The 17,174-nt window shown below is 42.2% G+C and overlaps 1 protein-coding gene across 1 annotated transcript in view; it reads left to right on the plus strand.

Annotated features, from left to right (window-relative positions):
- The window catches only part of eml6 (EMAP like 6), a 115,448-nt gene that overhangs the window by 23,746 nt on the left and 74,528 nt on the right, over positions 1-17,174 (plus strand). Inside the window, exon 3 of the mRNA XM_088934406.1 lies at positions 16,762-16,921. Coding sequence (XP_088790532.1) covers positions 16,762-16,921 — 160 coding nt within the window. The remainder of the gene's footprint in view (positions 1-16,761; positions 16,922-17,174) is intronic.

Raw genomic sequence — 17,174 nt, forward strand, 5'->3', positions numbered from 1 at the left:
TGCTGTTTTGCACTGATTTATTTCAGGTGTCAGTGTCGCTGATGAGCACGTCATTTCTTTTTCCCCTCACAGCACAGGTATGCTTTCTGTCAGTTGTCAAGGAAACTGCTCTCAAGGCGAGCTGGCGGTCCTTGGGCAGGGTCGTGTCTGAGGGACTGGTGAAGGATAGAAGTGAGAATGTGGCTTCTGTCGTGACCTGCCTTAAATCATCACACAAAAAAGACCGAGGTCTCAAAATCCTGGTACAGTACTTTTGAGAAGTGCATTGATAGATTTTTTTGTCTATGAAAAAGTTATTCAGGAGTTTTAGGAATTTAGCTACCAAGCATTCTTAGTTTTTTTTTCTATACAGTGGAATAGACGGTAGATAAATGTCACACACTGCTTGGTATCGTAATCTTAAGCCACATGATTTGACCTTGAACAAACATGTAAATCTAACAGACAGAAAGCTGAAAAATCAAACACACAGTAACTGTAAACCAAAATAATACAACTAAGTTCATAGCTGACCCTGCATTCCTGTTCTCGAAGCACCAGTCAGCTGTAGGTTGAAATGATTAAACCAGCACAGAAGTATTTAACAAAGGACTGAGAGATGTGCCTCCTGCAGTATCAAGCCCGAGTGACATCTCCCAGCATTAAGTTGTCACAGCAGATGGTAGAGAACACAGTCCCAGGAGAAGCACAGGGAAGGCTCCTTGCTTGATGTGAGTGGACTTGGAGAAATAAATCCCTGTAAGCACATTGCTAATTAAACCTCTTTCTTCTCATTTGTCTGCATGTATTTTGAAAACAGAACTTGGAAATGGCATAGTGTGCTGTGATTATTGTTGTTACTCTTTCATTTTTACTGAAGTCAATGATATTTGCAGATCCTGCAAAATTTCGTATTTAGAGGTAATCAGAACTACAGCAGACTAGATCTGGCCTGTGTACAGGGAGAGTTCATGGATTTCCTTCTGGGATTTGACTCAGTAGCATGACTCTGGAGTGTGGGATTAGTATTGCTGGGTGATTTTGGCTTCATGCTGACAAGTGCCAGATTCACAGCGCCACAGACAGTAACACTTTGTTTCCCAGGATGTTCTAAGACAGTGGTGGTTAATTTATGGATTTTTAAAAGAACCGGTTGTTCCTAAGATCATGCCTTAGGAAGGTTTTGTGGGGGCATGAAGGTCTTCATTATGGCCCATTGTTTACCCGCTCTGTGAAAACGTGTTTCCAGAAGACGAAAATATTCTTGTGATACCTTATAGGAAATCCAGATGAATACTGATAACCTTTGTCTTACTGTACATACTGTAGTGCATTTAATGATATAGCGCATTTTTTCCTACATTCCTTCTGAAGTATATGTGTTCAGCCAGTACTCAATGTAGGGAAGATCTTCAGTCAAGTAAGAGGAGAACCAAGTTAATCTGAAATACTAAGGAGGGGGGAACCTCTGTATCCTGGTTGGTGGAATAGTAGGAGACATTCCCTCTGGATCTGAATGTCTAAAAAAAGCTAATACCCTCTTAAAGTGACTAGGGATTCTGTGTAGCAGAGAGCAAATGTTCTTAGAGATCTCCTCTCAAGAGTGACCAGGCCCAGCATTGCTTAGCTTCTGAGATCTGATGAGATCAGGCTACAGTACGGTAACTTTGCTGTGGTATTATTAAGCTAATTGCTTAATAAGCTCTCTGTACAGCTTACTGTTTTCATTCATCTCTGCATAGGCAGCTTGTTTTTTTCTACAAAAACAAGCTTTGGGGCTGTCCACATCTTTTATGTTGTTCGCCTAAACAAAGCGTCTTGAACAAGAGCTACAGTGCAGGTTGACTTTCCAGTACAGAAGATCTTTCCTTTTGTCAGTTTAATGCCGTTTTCGTCTTCAACTGTGCTCGCCATCTACCAGTTCAGGGCTGATATTTTGCCTCAAGCAAAAAGCCTAGAGCGACATGTCAGGCTTCTCTGCATGTCTTCACAAAAACGAATGAGCAAGCCAGGAAGTAAACTGAAAGAGACCTGTATGATTCAAAGAGTCCAAAAGGTGGTCTTCTTAATGGAACTTGATGGAAAAACTAAGGTTTCTGCTGGAAGAGGTGTTATTGGGGCCAGCAGGGGGCGCTCACACTATACTGCAAGCAGGCGCTGTCCTTCGGATCCTTCGGATGAGACGTAAAACCAAGGTTCTGACTCTCTGTGGTCATTAAAAATCCCAGGGCGTTTCTCGATAAGAGTAGGGTTGTAACCCCGGTCCTGGCCTGTCCTGGCCAAATTTCCCATTGGCCCTTACCAAATGGCCTCCTAATAATCCCCATCTATGAACTGGCTTCATCACTCTGCTCTCCTCCCCACTGAGAGCTGGTGTGTGGGGAGCGTTCTGGTGCACTATGGCTGCTGTCGCATCATCCAGGTGGGGCTGCACATTGGTGGTGGTGGAGGGGATCCCCATTACCTGTAAAGCACTTTGAGTGGAGTGTTCAGAAAAATGCTATTTAAGTAACCAATTATTGTTATTATTATTAATTAACTTGTTTTGGGGGCTGCTGTGTATAAATAAAAAGCTGTGTTTTCCTTGCTGTATTTTATACGCTTTTGTAGACACTGCTGAAGATCATGTGATGGACTGGAAACTCGAACAAAATCCAAATGAGATTGTATTGTGGAGAAGATGCACAGAGCCCCATGCAACGTACTGTATATCCACTGCAAACATTGTGTCCTGAAACCTGTGCAACAAAGATATTAACTCCCACCTCCATGCTCAACCTAGGAAATTGTTTGAAGAAACTGTATATAATGAAGTCCTCAGCCTCAGTACACCAAAAACTGCACCCCACTGAAAAATCACTAAGACCATGCCTACAGTAAGAGAATGCAACCAGCACTAGAACAAGCAGGTCAAAAAGCATAATATTATCTACTTCTTAAACCTGTTGTCCAAACCTTCCAGCACACTGAACAATGGGGATCTCAGGGTCTATTTATTATTCAGATATTACCTCCAGCAGTGCTTCCTTTCTGGGCAGTTCTGAAGCCCTCCTGTTCGTTCTGTGGGTTGGTGTCTGACTCCAGGAAAGAAGATATCCTGGTGCTCCCAGGAGGTAATAATGATTCACGCTGTAGTGGTTTCACATCCAGAAAGTCAATTGAATACATCGCAGCCCTTACTGATGCATGCACACACACACTCATACCCTTCACCCTTAGGAGTTGTTTCCTGTGCATGCTGAGGAAGAGGGGTGTGTGTGGGGGGGGGGGGGGTAGAGAGGAGAAAAGGAAATCAATGACCTTCTGGCATTTCTGTTTAACATTAGTAATGTCTTTGGCAAAGCCAGGCTTCTGCAGAGATCTAGTGGTGCATGTCCGTACATGTAAAACTACTCTTGCATGGAGGAAGGAGCTGTTACACTGCAAGCAGTTTCTTGTGCTCTCTGTGATTTTCAGATGGTGCTCTGCAGCACGTCTTAGGAAGACAAATGGCTTCCTTCTCCACGTATAAATGATCCCATGTACTGTATGTCATCCCGGAACCCTCAGTCGTTTTTAAGTCGTTTTACATGCAACAAATAGTGTTAAAGAATGAAGCAAGCAAATGGTGAACAAAACCAGAAGGTTCTGAAGTGTCTTCTGTGTTCTTTGTTGTTAGGTTTGGGTCATTCCCTGCTCAGATGTTTTTTTTTCTTTAGTGTGTCCATGAGGAGCCATTTTGACCTTCCAGCTTTAGGTTGAGCGTGAAGTCCCTGTTGTAATAGATTCCCGAGTCTCTGATTAAAAGCCAAGCAACCTGTATGATGATTATGACATCACAATTTAGATGGAGCTTTGACTAGTGTAACACAGTTGTACTATACATAAATATAATATACATCTGGAGTGAGGTTTTGTGATAAAGTCTTCATTATTGTATTACAAATATTACATTTATTAGTGCTGGGAAATTGTACGTGATGGAATTTTGTTTACCGAGACACTTTCCTGGATAGTAATAATTTTGTGTTAAGGCCCTGTTTGTAATGTTTTTGTAGAAGTTCTGCGGTCGCCGTTTTACGGAACCCATATAACCACGGGTCAGTGGCAGGTTTGAATTTCGCAGTCTTGACTCTCAGTTGTAAAGGAAGTTGCACCAGTGAAGTACGGATCTTTGGGGTCTGAGAATGAATTGTGATTTGTTGCTGCAGGAGTGAGGTACTGTATGTGGTGCAGGATCCTGAATGTGGCCCATTTAGCCTTGCTGCTCATTGTAATCTCCTTTGTATTAGCCATCACAAAAGAGGGAGCATCTGTGGATGTACTTTAGCTGCCTTCCTTTGTAAGGTTATTGTCTTCTTAAGCTGCTTATTAAAATATAAGTCTTATCCCTCATTAAACTAGGTATGTTTGCTAAGTCCCATTGTATTAATTCTGCATGTGAATAAATAAACATGCTGTCCCAATCAATTCACTACACCTCCCACCGTGGGTCCATCCTTCAGTAATGCAAGGTCAATTGGTTGAGCCACTTATTTCACAAAAGAAGTCCCCATTGCCTCGATCCAATTTGTCACTGCCCTTATTAATCTTCAGTCCTGTTTGATAGTAAATATCACGAGCACACTGTTGTCCTTATTGTTCTTTCAGCAAAGTACAGGGTTCAGGCCTGTCATAAACCATGATACCTTAGCTATCTGAATAAGTTCTCTATAAATCCCCTTGCCTCAAAAAGTGAAACATTTTTTTTGTTCAATTGCAAAGCCAAAACTATCCCAAATAAGATAAGAATAACGGTTAATAAGCTATTCTACATGCACAGTCCAAATGACCTGTGTGAGTTTAGTGAATAATACCGCAAGATATCTCCCTAATAAATTTGTCACATTCTCTCCAATTACTCACATAGATTCAAAATGCTTTGGTTTCTTCTGGCAATTAGAATTGTCGCTGGCATGAAACAGAATGCCACTTCACTGCTGGAGTTCAAATCCTTTTTCTGCTTCTGTTTCTTCTTCCTCTGTGATCATGATTCTGTCCCACTCACTGCAATTCCTGAAAGAGCACATTGATGCAGATGTCACAAAGCTTTATCATTCATTTGTTCCCCGTTTTCTGTTTGAGGATTGTTCTCTGGAAAGTGCTTTGGAAAAAGGCAGCCCTTCGCTGCCTTCCATGTTTGGATAGTGCAATTGTTGTAGGTAGTTTAAAACAGCAGGTGTTTAAATATCTCTGGATTTAACCCTCATTCTCACAAGGGGCAGTACACCCTAACTTATCTTTTTAACTCCTACAGGTGGAAGACTACTACCAGTATTAAAGGAAAATTCACAGCTGTAATTTTATTTTGTTTGGAACTTCAGCACAGTTTTAAAATGACTCTAAAAATGAGTCACTTTGTGTGCCGGAAAATTGCACAAGTTATAGTACTTAGAAATCCGAATGAGTTTTTTTTCCAAAGTAGCCCAACAGCTCTGTGTATAATGGCCAATGAAGATATTATCTTTCTTAGCTGAAATGCTGAGGTGTTGGAAACCAAAAACTGAGAAGAGCTGTTATTTTTTTTCAGCCCACGTCTGGGTCATGTCCGTTTCCTTAGTGGAGGTATCTGTGACGACGAGTATAACGAACCCTGTGCAGGTCTGTGATGGAGTCCGAGGTGAACGAGGTCCGAGAAGGGCGAGGCGGGAGAGCGGTCGATCGGTCCAGGCATAGTCCAGTCCAGAGAGGAGAGCCAGGCTCACGAATCCGAGCAGGGCGAGACGAAAGAATGGGCAAAAGTTGGATAGGGGTCCGACAGGCGGGGTCCGAGAGCGCAAGATGTCGAAGGTCGTAAGAAGCTAGAGCTCGGCGGAAAGAGTCCTAATACCGAGCGTCGGTTTGAAGTGAGCAGAGGACAGGGTGTGGAATGAAGATTGAATAATTAGGGACAATTGGCGCTGGCTGTGCTCTCCGTGTAACGAACAGTTCTTTCCGGACCCTATGCGGACGACACAGTCCGACGGAGTGGGGGAACACTAGGGAAAAGTCATGCAGGAAAACGGGGCTGAAGACAGGGGGGCGTGTCCAAGGTGCGCTGGTGCACGGGGGAGGCGTGGCGTGGCCGAGGCGAACAATCCCAAAGAGTAATCCATAGAGTATCCAAAACATGAAGGTAAGTCCAAAACCAGGAGATCCATCAGAGGAAGGAATTAAAAACCACGAAGGCCGGGTCGGAACCGGCGGACGGGGAACAGGAACGGGAACAGAGGTTAAAACCTTAACGGGACCAGGCGCTTCCTGGTCCCGGACTCGCATGATATGGAAATCAGATGCGGAGCCCGGGTGAGCGTCAGCGCCTGGCTTTTAAGGTGGGCTGGGAATAGGGAACAGGTGCAGAGAATAAAGTCTTAGTGAAAGGGCTGGAGCACCCTTAAGGAGGGGGGACTATAATCGTGACACTCCGTTGGCCTGTGTGGGTAGGACGCTGACCTGGCCTCAGCACCAGCTGTCTCTGTGTTCACTGCATCAATGCAAGGGAACTTCCTTCACCAGGCTCCCAGAAATCTCTCTTCGTTCCTGCACCCCCTCTTGTGATTTCAATACTCCAGGCGAGACAGTTCCGTCTCAGTGCCCTCTCTCAGATTAGTGTTGGCTTTGGAAATGGAAACTTTAAAAAGTGTTCTGATGTGATACACGGCCCGTATAGTTTAGTATGTTTTAAGGAAACTTGTCCTGGTAAAAATGAGGGCACAGGTGCTCAAGGAGATCAGCATCAGCTGCGGAAAACTACATTCCCTGTGAGCTTGAGAGGAAGACATTTAAGGAGCAGCTTCAGACAGTGTCTCAGATTTAGCTTTCCGAATTGACAGCTCCCTTTCCACACCCTCGTCAGTGACCATAACGATAACGAGTTATCTGCAGCCCTTGGAGACATAACTGGTACCCTCCTGCCTCAACCCCGCCTCGCCAAGGGATTCCAAAAATAAAGCATTGTGAAAGGCTCGTCTTGGCTCAGGTCTGTATTGCTGATGCTTTTATTTTACTCAGCTGTAATGCACATATAGAACGCCACAAGCGATTTAGGAAACTAGAATAATTTCCTGGATCAGCATTGAAAGATCCTGGCTGAAATCAGTAGCTAAAAGGACAGCAGCAGGAGCTGTTGGCTGTGGATTTTGCAGCAGCTAAAGGCGCATTATAATTTGAGCAGTGACCTTTCATTGAGGGCTGCTGAAAACGAGGAAAATAAACCCTCTTAACTGTGGGAGCGCGCTGAGAAATAACCGAACAATCCCAATCGTTTGACTGTACTAGTGCAGAAACTGCAGGTGTAATCAGGAATATGACAATGAAGCTTTTGTCATTAAAAGCACGTGAAACCATAAGGACAGTTGGTGTTGATTATTTAAATAGTGATGTAGTCTGCAGTCCTTTTCGATTAAGTGAATAGGCCCCCAGGGCACTTGTTAAGATGCTGCTCCTCAGTAAAAGTTTTCATTTACTTATCAACTCAGAATTCTTCAACGCTGCCTGCGGTAATTTTCTGAAACTGCATGCAGTTAGTGTTTTATTAAGTTTGTATACTCAAATGGGAATCTAAGAAGAAATAAAGAGGCAAAGAGTTCAGAAATACATCTAAAGGGTTCGTCCATCTTTTGATTTTTGCTGTTATTTCTTTTTTTCATATCCCACTGTGTTTGTTCTTTGGCATTAATAACAGCTGTTACTGTTTCTGTTTGAGATAGTAACTGCAAGCCAACAGACATTACTACCAGGTGGCCCACAGTGAAATGGGGGGAATATATGCAGGTTGTCCAGGCACAGTGCTTTAGATTGGCACCAGAGCACCTAGTAATGATGTCCATCAAACTCTTTTACAGCCACTTGTGTGAAATAGCCAGCAAGTTAAACCACATGAACAGATTTGCTATATAACCCAGAGGACATACAAAAACGGCAAGAGGGAATCGTGCACAACTAATATTAAAGCTTTATGACTGACACAGAATCGCAGGTTTTATGTATTTGTATTGTTTGGGCACTTCCTAAGTCCACCCCAGTGTAGTGTGGTTATCTTAAGGAAGTGATGTAGTTATGATGATGTCAAAAGAAAGGAAAAGGGCAGTGCCACATCAACTTCCAGCATTGTGTCTGCCTGATATTATTGTAAATGTGTTAAATGTTTAGCAGTAGTACAAGACTACTGGAGCGGTGGCTCTGTGGCTCAGGATCTGTGCCTGTGGCTGGAAGGTTGCCATTCAAATCCTGCAGCCGGCAGAGGAATCCTACTCTGTTGGGCTCCTGAGCAAGGCCCTTAACCCCAGTAGTTCCAGGGGCGCCGTACAGTGGCTGACCCTGTGCTCTGACCCCAGGCTCTCTCTCTCTATCTGTGTGTCTGTGTTTCTTATGGAGAGCAAGCAGGGGTATGCAAAAAGATCATTTCTAATGCAAGAAATTGTAAAGGGTTAATAAAGTTATGTTGTTGTTGTTATTATTATTATTATTATTATTATTATTATTAAAACTACAGGAAAATGCACTTAGTAGAAACGTTTGGTTGCAAGTGTACAGGTACTTTATTTCAGCCATCAGACTGTATGCAAGTTAGGATTTTCAGTATCACTGTAACCTGAGGCTCTCGCTAAGCAGTTGGAAGCCAGAGGAGGGTGGGGTGTGAAAAATAGGAATGATAATTAAACAGTGAGCAGCCAGCATCTCCTAAAGCCTTGTGACCTGTGAGCACTCATTTATGTCTTGTTTTTATTTGTGCACTTAAGCTTTGCCCATAAATCACTCTTCAGCAAAACCCTGACATGGGCAAATAACTGTAATTATCAATGCTCATCGCCAGGAGTGAGCCTGTGTTTATTGCAGCGTGCAGAGCTTTGTAAATACACCAACTATAATTTTGTGAAGCCAGTTTAAGATAATTCTATACAGCTCAGTAATTAGTCGTTTATTTTTATTTCTTTAAAAACTACCGGTTTTATTTGTTGTGTTAGCCTTGCTTGATTTATTTGTCAGCTTTTAATACTAGCAGCAGACATGTTGAGAGTCAATATATACAAATTTCTGGAAGTTCTGACAAGTCTGAAACTTTATTTTATCACTGCTGATTAGGCTGAACTATTATTATACTGAAATACTAAGCTGTGTTGTGGGGACACAAGGAGCACAGGGTAATTCTTCATTTCACTTTAAAAAGTTTTGGATCCACTGTTTTCTAACTTCTTATAACAAGCCCTGAAATAAAGACAAACCATAGCTTAAAGTCCTAAATGTGAAAACTGGAAAGAACAGATCTATAGACATTGCAGAAATTCTGGAGTATGCAGTATCAAGCAAATGCCTTCTCTAGGTGAAGGCTGTGCCTGCTGGTATCTTTCCAGAGTGGAGCTACTGGAGTGATGAATGCCAGCAGGCTGACAGAGTGTGAATCTGATACAACAAAAAAGTCTGAGTACAGTCAGTATGCTGGGAAAAGACATCATGTGCGGAGGTGCTTGTAGTATGGTACATTTATATTGTCAAATGTCTTTGTTGTCATGTGTTTGTAAATGAAATAGGCCAGACAAGGTACTGTAGCATCAATATGCACGGAAAAGGGAAAGCATCAGAGCATCTGTTTTGTATTTACCATCCGTTCAATGTCACCGCAAAAAACACTGCCTTTACTGAGGCAGAACCATTTACTGCTTCTGTCTCACACCTCTGCTGTTTTTCACATTGTTCCTTCCTCATAGAAAACGAGCTGTTCCACAAAAAACAACCCAGATACTGAAGCATGCTCAGAACCTTGTACTTGCATTTTTGTACTGGTTTATACCCCGGTATTCCCAAGCAGTGCAGTAGGTTTATACCTAACATTTTCACTTAATGATGAGCACGTCAATCTTATTGTAACCAGTTAGGCTGATCTTTGTTTTCCCTACTTTTTATGTAATTGTGAAAATTCTACAGTCTTCAAGGATCAGAGCTAGTGACTTCAGACCCAGGTATTTAAAATACTTTCTTGCGCTCCACGTTTTTGTAAATTAATGATTAAGTGCGACTAAATAAAACTAGGATTGTGTTCTCTCCAGGCCTTTAGGTTGGCATGATTTCATATTATAGGGAAGAGCCTGTTTCTCTGCAGTGTGAAATAGTGCTGTCACCTTTTCGATCATTACCTTTGCTTGTCACGTGTGCCGAGGGAACAGGTAGGGAAATCGACCCTGTGCGGAGTCAGAGAGAGAGGAAACTGAATTCCTAAGGCGAATGTAATCCAAATCGTCTGTTTAGGGCAAGGTCGGAGATCAGGAGCAAAGGGTCAGAAGTCCAGAGGGTCACAAGAACGAGAGGCTGGACTAAGTCGCGAACTGGATGCGTAGCTCTGGCTGAGGAAACCTCAATAGTGAGTGAGGCCAAGTGGCAGAGTGGGGGTTTAAGTAGACAAGGTGAATGAAGTTAATTAGTGAGTGATCGGTGGCTCGTGGGAATGTGCCAGCGTGCCAGCCTGCCAGCCTGCCAGCCTGCCTGCGTGCCTGCGTGCGGTTTGTGACATTGCTCTGTCAGCTGCACTGATCCAGGTGCACATGGGGGGATACGCCTGGGGCCAGCTGATCAGGGTATTGTTAAACCTGATTCCAGCTTGTTTTGCAGGCTCCCCACTCACTTTGGGCCACTTTAGTCTATTGAGATACAGTAGCCACAGAGAAATTGCCCTTTCTAGTCACTAGGTCTGCAAAATGCCCATTTACCCACCCCCGGGCTCTGCTGCTGTTGTTGTATGTGATTAAAACACAAACTTAGTTCATTTCTTTCCTGGCTCACGATTTTCATTTGCAGAGCTCTTCCATGCACAGCAAGTGCTTTCTCCTCCCCAGCACTTCGCATGTCTGCAGTGAGGAGATAAAGAACACGTGCTGTGGTGTTCCTTGGCACTCCGTCTCTTTTTAACTGTAGCGTTTTTCATGTGTCTTTCCACATCCTTGCAAAGATGCTCTGTAAGGATGTAACAACAATTTGGATTTCTCTGAGAGCCTGGAGCGTGTAACTGTGAAATGAAGACCTCTTATTGCCAGTCAGGTTCTCGAAAGGCATTTTACTGCAAAAGACATTTTAAAGGTGCTGGTTCTATTAATGTTTTCATTTCACCAAATATTATTACCAAGTATATCCATCAGTGGATGAATAAAAGCTACTGCCTCTGGATGTGTTTCTAATTCCATGGTTACAAATCAATCCTTGTGAACACTGAAGAGAGACAAGGTTGTTCTGATTTTACATCATGCAGTGAACCTGTTCAGTAGATGTTGCCAAGCTGCTGTTTCCTGGTCTGAGGATGTTATCTTGTCTAGGCTCCATCTAGGTGGTTTCTGCCGGATGTGCTCGGTGCCTATTTAATAAAGATCGTAGTAGTTTAACACTTCGTTTTTACTGAAAAACCCTAGTAAAAATCCCAATCAATACACAATTCCCCAACCAACCTTTGGCTCTTGGAAGGGTCAAATCCTTTCAAATACAAGAGACACATTGGTGATGCCAGTTTAGATTTAGTCTTTCCCAGGCTGGGTTCTGCTGAGATTTAAGACCATATCCCAGGCTCTAAGGCTGAGCGATTAGACGATTTCACTATCACTTGTGGGACCACAGTGCTTTGCCTAGGGGCTTGTGCATCACTGATTGACCACCCCTCCCAGTTTCTCTGTGAATTAGTTTTAGGAAACGTTTAAAAGCCATTGCAGTTTCTTGTTTTTCTTAGGAACTGCATATTTGCCTTCTCTTGGCCTAGATACACTACATACAGTAGGTGCGTGTTTATACAGCAGGTGGGATAATAAAAGTACTGCTGTATTACTCTAGGAGTTTTCTCCTGATGCGAAACTGATTTTAGCAGCAGGTAGAGATTAGAAGAAAAAAATCTCTGTAGCAGCGGTGCTGTGTCTGGAGCCTGATTTAGGTTTGTCTAAGGTAAATTAACAAGTGAACTAGATACAAGGATGATGTATAATTTTACAACATATTTGCTTTTCACTTGTTGGAGGCCTTCAAGAAACTTAAAGACGATTGTCATTTACTGAATTTTTTTATTACATCGTAACAGAAAGCATACAGTACAGCTGTAGTATCTCGTAAAGCTTTCTTTTGAAAACGGAATAAGTAACACGTACTACATTGCATCACAGATGGCCTTTTTTGGCTTGCCAAGAGCTCACGATTTATTTTCACAGGGAACCATTAATCAAGGAGCACAACTGTGGCTCCATCAGCTATTAAACTTTCACAGAGAATTATAGAAGTCTCTCCAGGGCGCAGAGAGTCTTTTCAGCTATCCCTAGACAACACTAGACCTTTTCCTTTCAATTAAAACAATTAAAGGGGTATTGCCTTGACTCTCATAACTAGACTTTTCACATGGACTAGGAATCCCCACATAGCTTGGGCAAGATATAGGAGTGTCTACAGCAGAAAGTAAAATAGCAAACATGGTTAATGAATTCTTTCTTACCCAGTTTGTCAGAGAGGAAATGCTTGTGTAGATTGTGTATTTTCAAATAATCAGGACAGAGTGAGGCAAACAGATTTGAGAGAGCCATCAGGGATCTGTGATCATAACATGCTGTGTTTTGAAGTATATTTTAAAACTGTACAGGTTGAGTCCAAAGCAAAGCTTACAGTCCCTGGAAAGCAGATTTTAAAGAATGACACACAGTTTAAGAGAAGTAAAATAGGACAGGATAGAAATGGATCCCAGATGGTTGAACACATTGATTAGGAAACGTATTAGGGAAAAGAAAGAGTTTTATAAAGTGAATTAACTTTTTAAAGTTGCAAACACAGATAAAAAGGATATTACAAAGTCCTTTAGAGGAAATGAAAGTAACATTGCAGTGGAACCTAAAATAAATAATAACAGGTTCTTACTACAACAGCACAGAACCATCAAGGGAGAAATATATCCAGGACAATAAGTGGAAACTTCTTGACATTGCAAGGGAAATAGATGAAGTACTAAACAAGTATTTCTCTGTGGTGTTCATTAATCAAGAGGCAACAACATGCCCTAGTCAACAGAAGGACTGAATTCTGTATTGGATAGTATCAGCATAGCGGAAGGAGAAGCATTTCAGGTACTAGAAGTGCTCAAGGTTAATAAATCCCTTGTACTGTGTCTGATGGTATCTTACCAGTTGTACTCAGGGAAACAGGAGATGTAATTAAGAAGGTTGTGGCGCAACTCCAGCAGTCAGTGAAGTCAGGGGTAGTAACCGTGGAGTGGAGTGAAGTCAGGGGTAGTAACCGTGGAGTGGAGTGAAGTCAGGGGTAGTAACCGTGGACTGGAGTGAAGTCAGGGGTAGTAACCGTGGACTGGAGTGAACTCAGGGGTAGTAACCGTGGACTGGAGAATTACCAGTGCAGTACCCAAGAAGGGTGAGAAAATTGAACCAAGCAATCAGACACATACATCTGACTCCTTTTACATGTCAGGATGTGGAAACAATTATTAGATCTAGACCAGAGGATGAAGATCAAAATATAGAAATTATATTCTAGAGAATAGTCAAAATGACTTTAGAAGAGGTACTGTACATGAAGTCTTGCTTAAACACGTTTTTTACCTTAAGTTCTCTGAAGAAGCAACAACAGTTACAGTAGGCGGCAAAAGTGCATGAAATTAACAGTGTTGTTATATGGTGTGTTTAGACTTTCAAAAAGTTTTTAATAACATTCCTCGTAAAAGATTAAATCTCAAACTGCAGGTGGTAGGTTTTCATGTGTCTGGAGTAATCACCTCTGTAATGAGGTAGTGTAATGATTGAAGAGAAGAGTTTAAGAACATAAGAAAAGTTACAAACCATTTTCCTGAGCCTCCTTTTTTCAGTGCTTTAGATAAGACATACAACAAAAGTCCTGTTGTAAATGGATTTTCATTTGCATTACTATTTCCAGTTGTAACTCTGTGCTTAGAATGTCTCTGCCATGTTATATATACATCTCCATACACACAGTAATATACTATTTTTTAATTTAACCTACTAAATTATTAGACAGTATCAATAAGGTTCATTAAAATTCTGGCAGATTTAGTCTTTGAAAGCCTTAAGTTATAATAACCTTTAGTTACAAATGTCAGTGTTATGGATTAATGCATATGTGCTATAAAACCTGTTTGTCCAATAACTATAGTTTTGTGGTCACATATCAGCCAGCAGCTATATCACCCTGCAGCTCACACTTGGAAGCCCACTGAAGCTCAGCAGGTGTGAGACTGGTTGGTCCCTGGATGGGAGACTCCTGGGAAAAACTAAGGCTGCTGCTGAAAGAGGTGTTAATGGGGCCAGTTGGGGGTGCTCACCCTGTGGTCTGTAGTCTTAGCCAGTGTAGTGATAGGGACACTATACTGTAAAAAAACACTGTCCTTTGGATCAGATGTCAAACCAAAATCCTGACTCCCAGGGTGTTTCTCTGAAACAGTAGGGGTTAGTGATGCGCGGGTTGGCTTTTTTTTTTGACCCACACCCGCCCGCGGCTGTGAGAACCCGCGCCCGCCCGACCCGCGATTATGAGTCAACCTGCACATCACTAGTAGGGGTGTTACCCCGGCGTCCTGGCCAAATTTCCCATTGATCTTTACCAGTCATGGCCTCCTAATAATCCCCATCTCTGAGCTGGCTTCATCACTCTGCTCTCCTCCTCACTGAGAGCTGGTGTGTGGGGAGTGTACTGGTACACTATGGCTGCCGCCGCATCAGCCAGGTGGGGCTGCACACTGGTGGTGGGGGAGGGGATCCCCATTACCTGTAAAGCGCTTTGAGTGGAGTGTCCAGAAAAGTGCTATATAAGTGTAAGGAACTATTAATTATTGAACATTTTTCTTCCTGTGATTCATTGTATCCAATAATATACGTTTGAAGTTGAGTTATATTTACCAGAAAGGACTGAAATTGTCTGAAGGTTTTGTTTTCCAGCCTGGCTCCTGCTATGCTGTTGATTCATCTATTGCTTTGCTTGCGGCAGTGCGAAACTGCAGGTTGTGCTGAGTACATTACACTCATGCGTCCTGTCCTGTTTTGTTGAAGACGCATCGTATAAGAGACAAATACCATAACCAGCAAAACGTGCGTCATCTCATACCCTGATTATCTGGATATTCTTTCTTTGTTTAGCCAATGTGTTCATTTAATGGTTTAGTGGGATGAATTAGAATGTCCCTAACTGCTCTAAATTCAAGAAGTGTCAGAATCTGTAATGTCCAATCTGAATAAATGCAGGAAACTAGTTACTTACTTTGAGATAGCGGAAGGGAATTATTTAATTGATTGCATTTCCTTAATTTACAGTATATATTGGTCCAAACCATATGGGAAACTATTTAAAATTATAATAGCTTGCAATTACTTTGAGTGTGTGATTGGAATAATGCAACACCCAACACTCATTGAATTCAGTGCTTCAGTCATTTTAACCTCAAACTTTTTCTTTTTTAACTTTTTTAACATAAAAATCTGAAATCTGAATGAATCTGAAGTGTCTACCCTGTTGTGCTCTCATTCTTTTCTGTCTCAGTGTTAACATGCAAAACTCTAAACTGATGTGTCCCAGCTCCTGGGTGACTGTACATTGGAGTAAAACGTTTTTGTGGAAGTATATGATGTAGGAAGTAGGCTTTTATCACTTTACACTTCTGTCTCTTTTGAGACCTTCTTGTAGAAGTGGGTGTTGTGTTACAGTATGTTTCGTGTTTTCCAGTCTCAATCCCTTTGATCACTTGGCAGTAGTGTGTGTTTGTAAAGGTAAATGCTAACTGTGCCTTATAAAACCCATGTATAGGTACCAACAGATCGTGCACCTTTCCTGTTATGTGTTGTGAGAGTAATAACAAAGATCACTATCTTTTTGTGTCAGTTTGTCTGTTAGCCCATTCTGATGACCCTTTGTCATTTGTATCAGACAATACGCCTTGTTCTGTCCTGTATGTTCTTCGAAAACTGCATTTTATGTCCTCTTCAGACCCGTCCAGGGTGTACCCTGCCTTGCGTCCATTTGCTAGGGATTGTCTGGGTTAGGCTCCAGCTCTCCCACAACCCTGCACTGGGTGAAGCACTTAGAAAATGGATGGAAGGATGACCTCCCTAATATACAGTTATTCGTATTATCATTTGTGCTTTCTCGTGTGCTGCAGCTCTGTTTTGAATTAGATTTCAGTGAGAAAATAATCTCAGTCTCATGTTGTGTTTATTAAAGAGACAGAGACCAGTTTAGCTCACAAAAATCTCATTTGCTGCCTCACTGACAGCAGGAAGCACAGTCCCCCCACCTCTCCCTCCCCCAGAAACATCCATGACTTTTATGTTTAAATGACATTAGTGCCAGAGCAGAACTGGTTCCTACTTAGCTATAGGGCATTAGACACTGAACTGAGACATGGGATAGGAAACAGAAACTTAAAAAAATATTTATGACCTTTAAAGTCCCTGTTCAAAACCTTGGAATAAATTGTCTTTTCAGAACCTGCCGTGCAGTGAGCTGCTAATCTTTTCCTGAATAGCAGGTTAAGCAAAACGAAGGACCACAAATATATGAAATATATAAATGGTTTTAAAAATCATCTTGGCCATTGCCAAGATAGGGAGTTGCTTATCTTTCTAAAAGATGTTTTCAGTAATTTTGTTACTGGTTGTGATAGCTGATCAGTGGTTAATACACGCACATCATCATAGAATTTCAGCACTGAATAACCACAGTCCAGATCGTAACCTAGCTAATAACAGGCTGTTCAGCTGTTGCAAAATGGGCTGTGATAGACTCATAATCTCCTTCTTTCCTTTTCTTCTACAGTTTAGCTTTGCACCCTGATAAAATTCAGGTTGCCACCGGCCAGGTTGGGAAGGACCCTTACATCTGCGTGTGGGACACGTACAGTGTGCAGACCGTGTCCATTCTCAAAGACGTGCACACCCATGGAGTGGCCTGCCTGGCCTTTGACTCAGATGGACAGGTAATCTTAATAGAATCAAGTCCAGTGACGTGGGCTGACGTGACTGCAGGGTCCTGGGCTCAATCAGCATGTCTGTGTGGTTTGCATGTTCCTCACATGTGTGCTCTGATTTCCTCCATTTTCCCAGAGACCTCTCTGGGGTTTTATGGGTGGCTGCTCACTACGCCTTGTTACAAACATAAGCAAAGAGACTTTGATACCTCTCTCCCCTCTTTGGCTGCACTTTGCTTACAAGCAGCAGGGTAATACAGAT

Source organism: Atractosteus spatula, chromosome 15 (genome assembly GCF_055471065.1).
Source record: "Atractosteus spatula isolate fAtrSpa1 chromosome 15, fAtrSpa1.hap1, whole genome shotgun sequence".
Classification (NCBI taxonomy): domain Eukaryota; kingdom Metazoa; phylum Chordata; class Actinopteri; order Semionotiformes; family Lepisosteidae; genus Atractosteus; species Atractosteus spatula.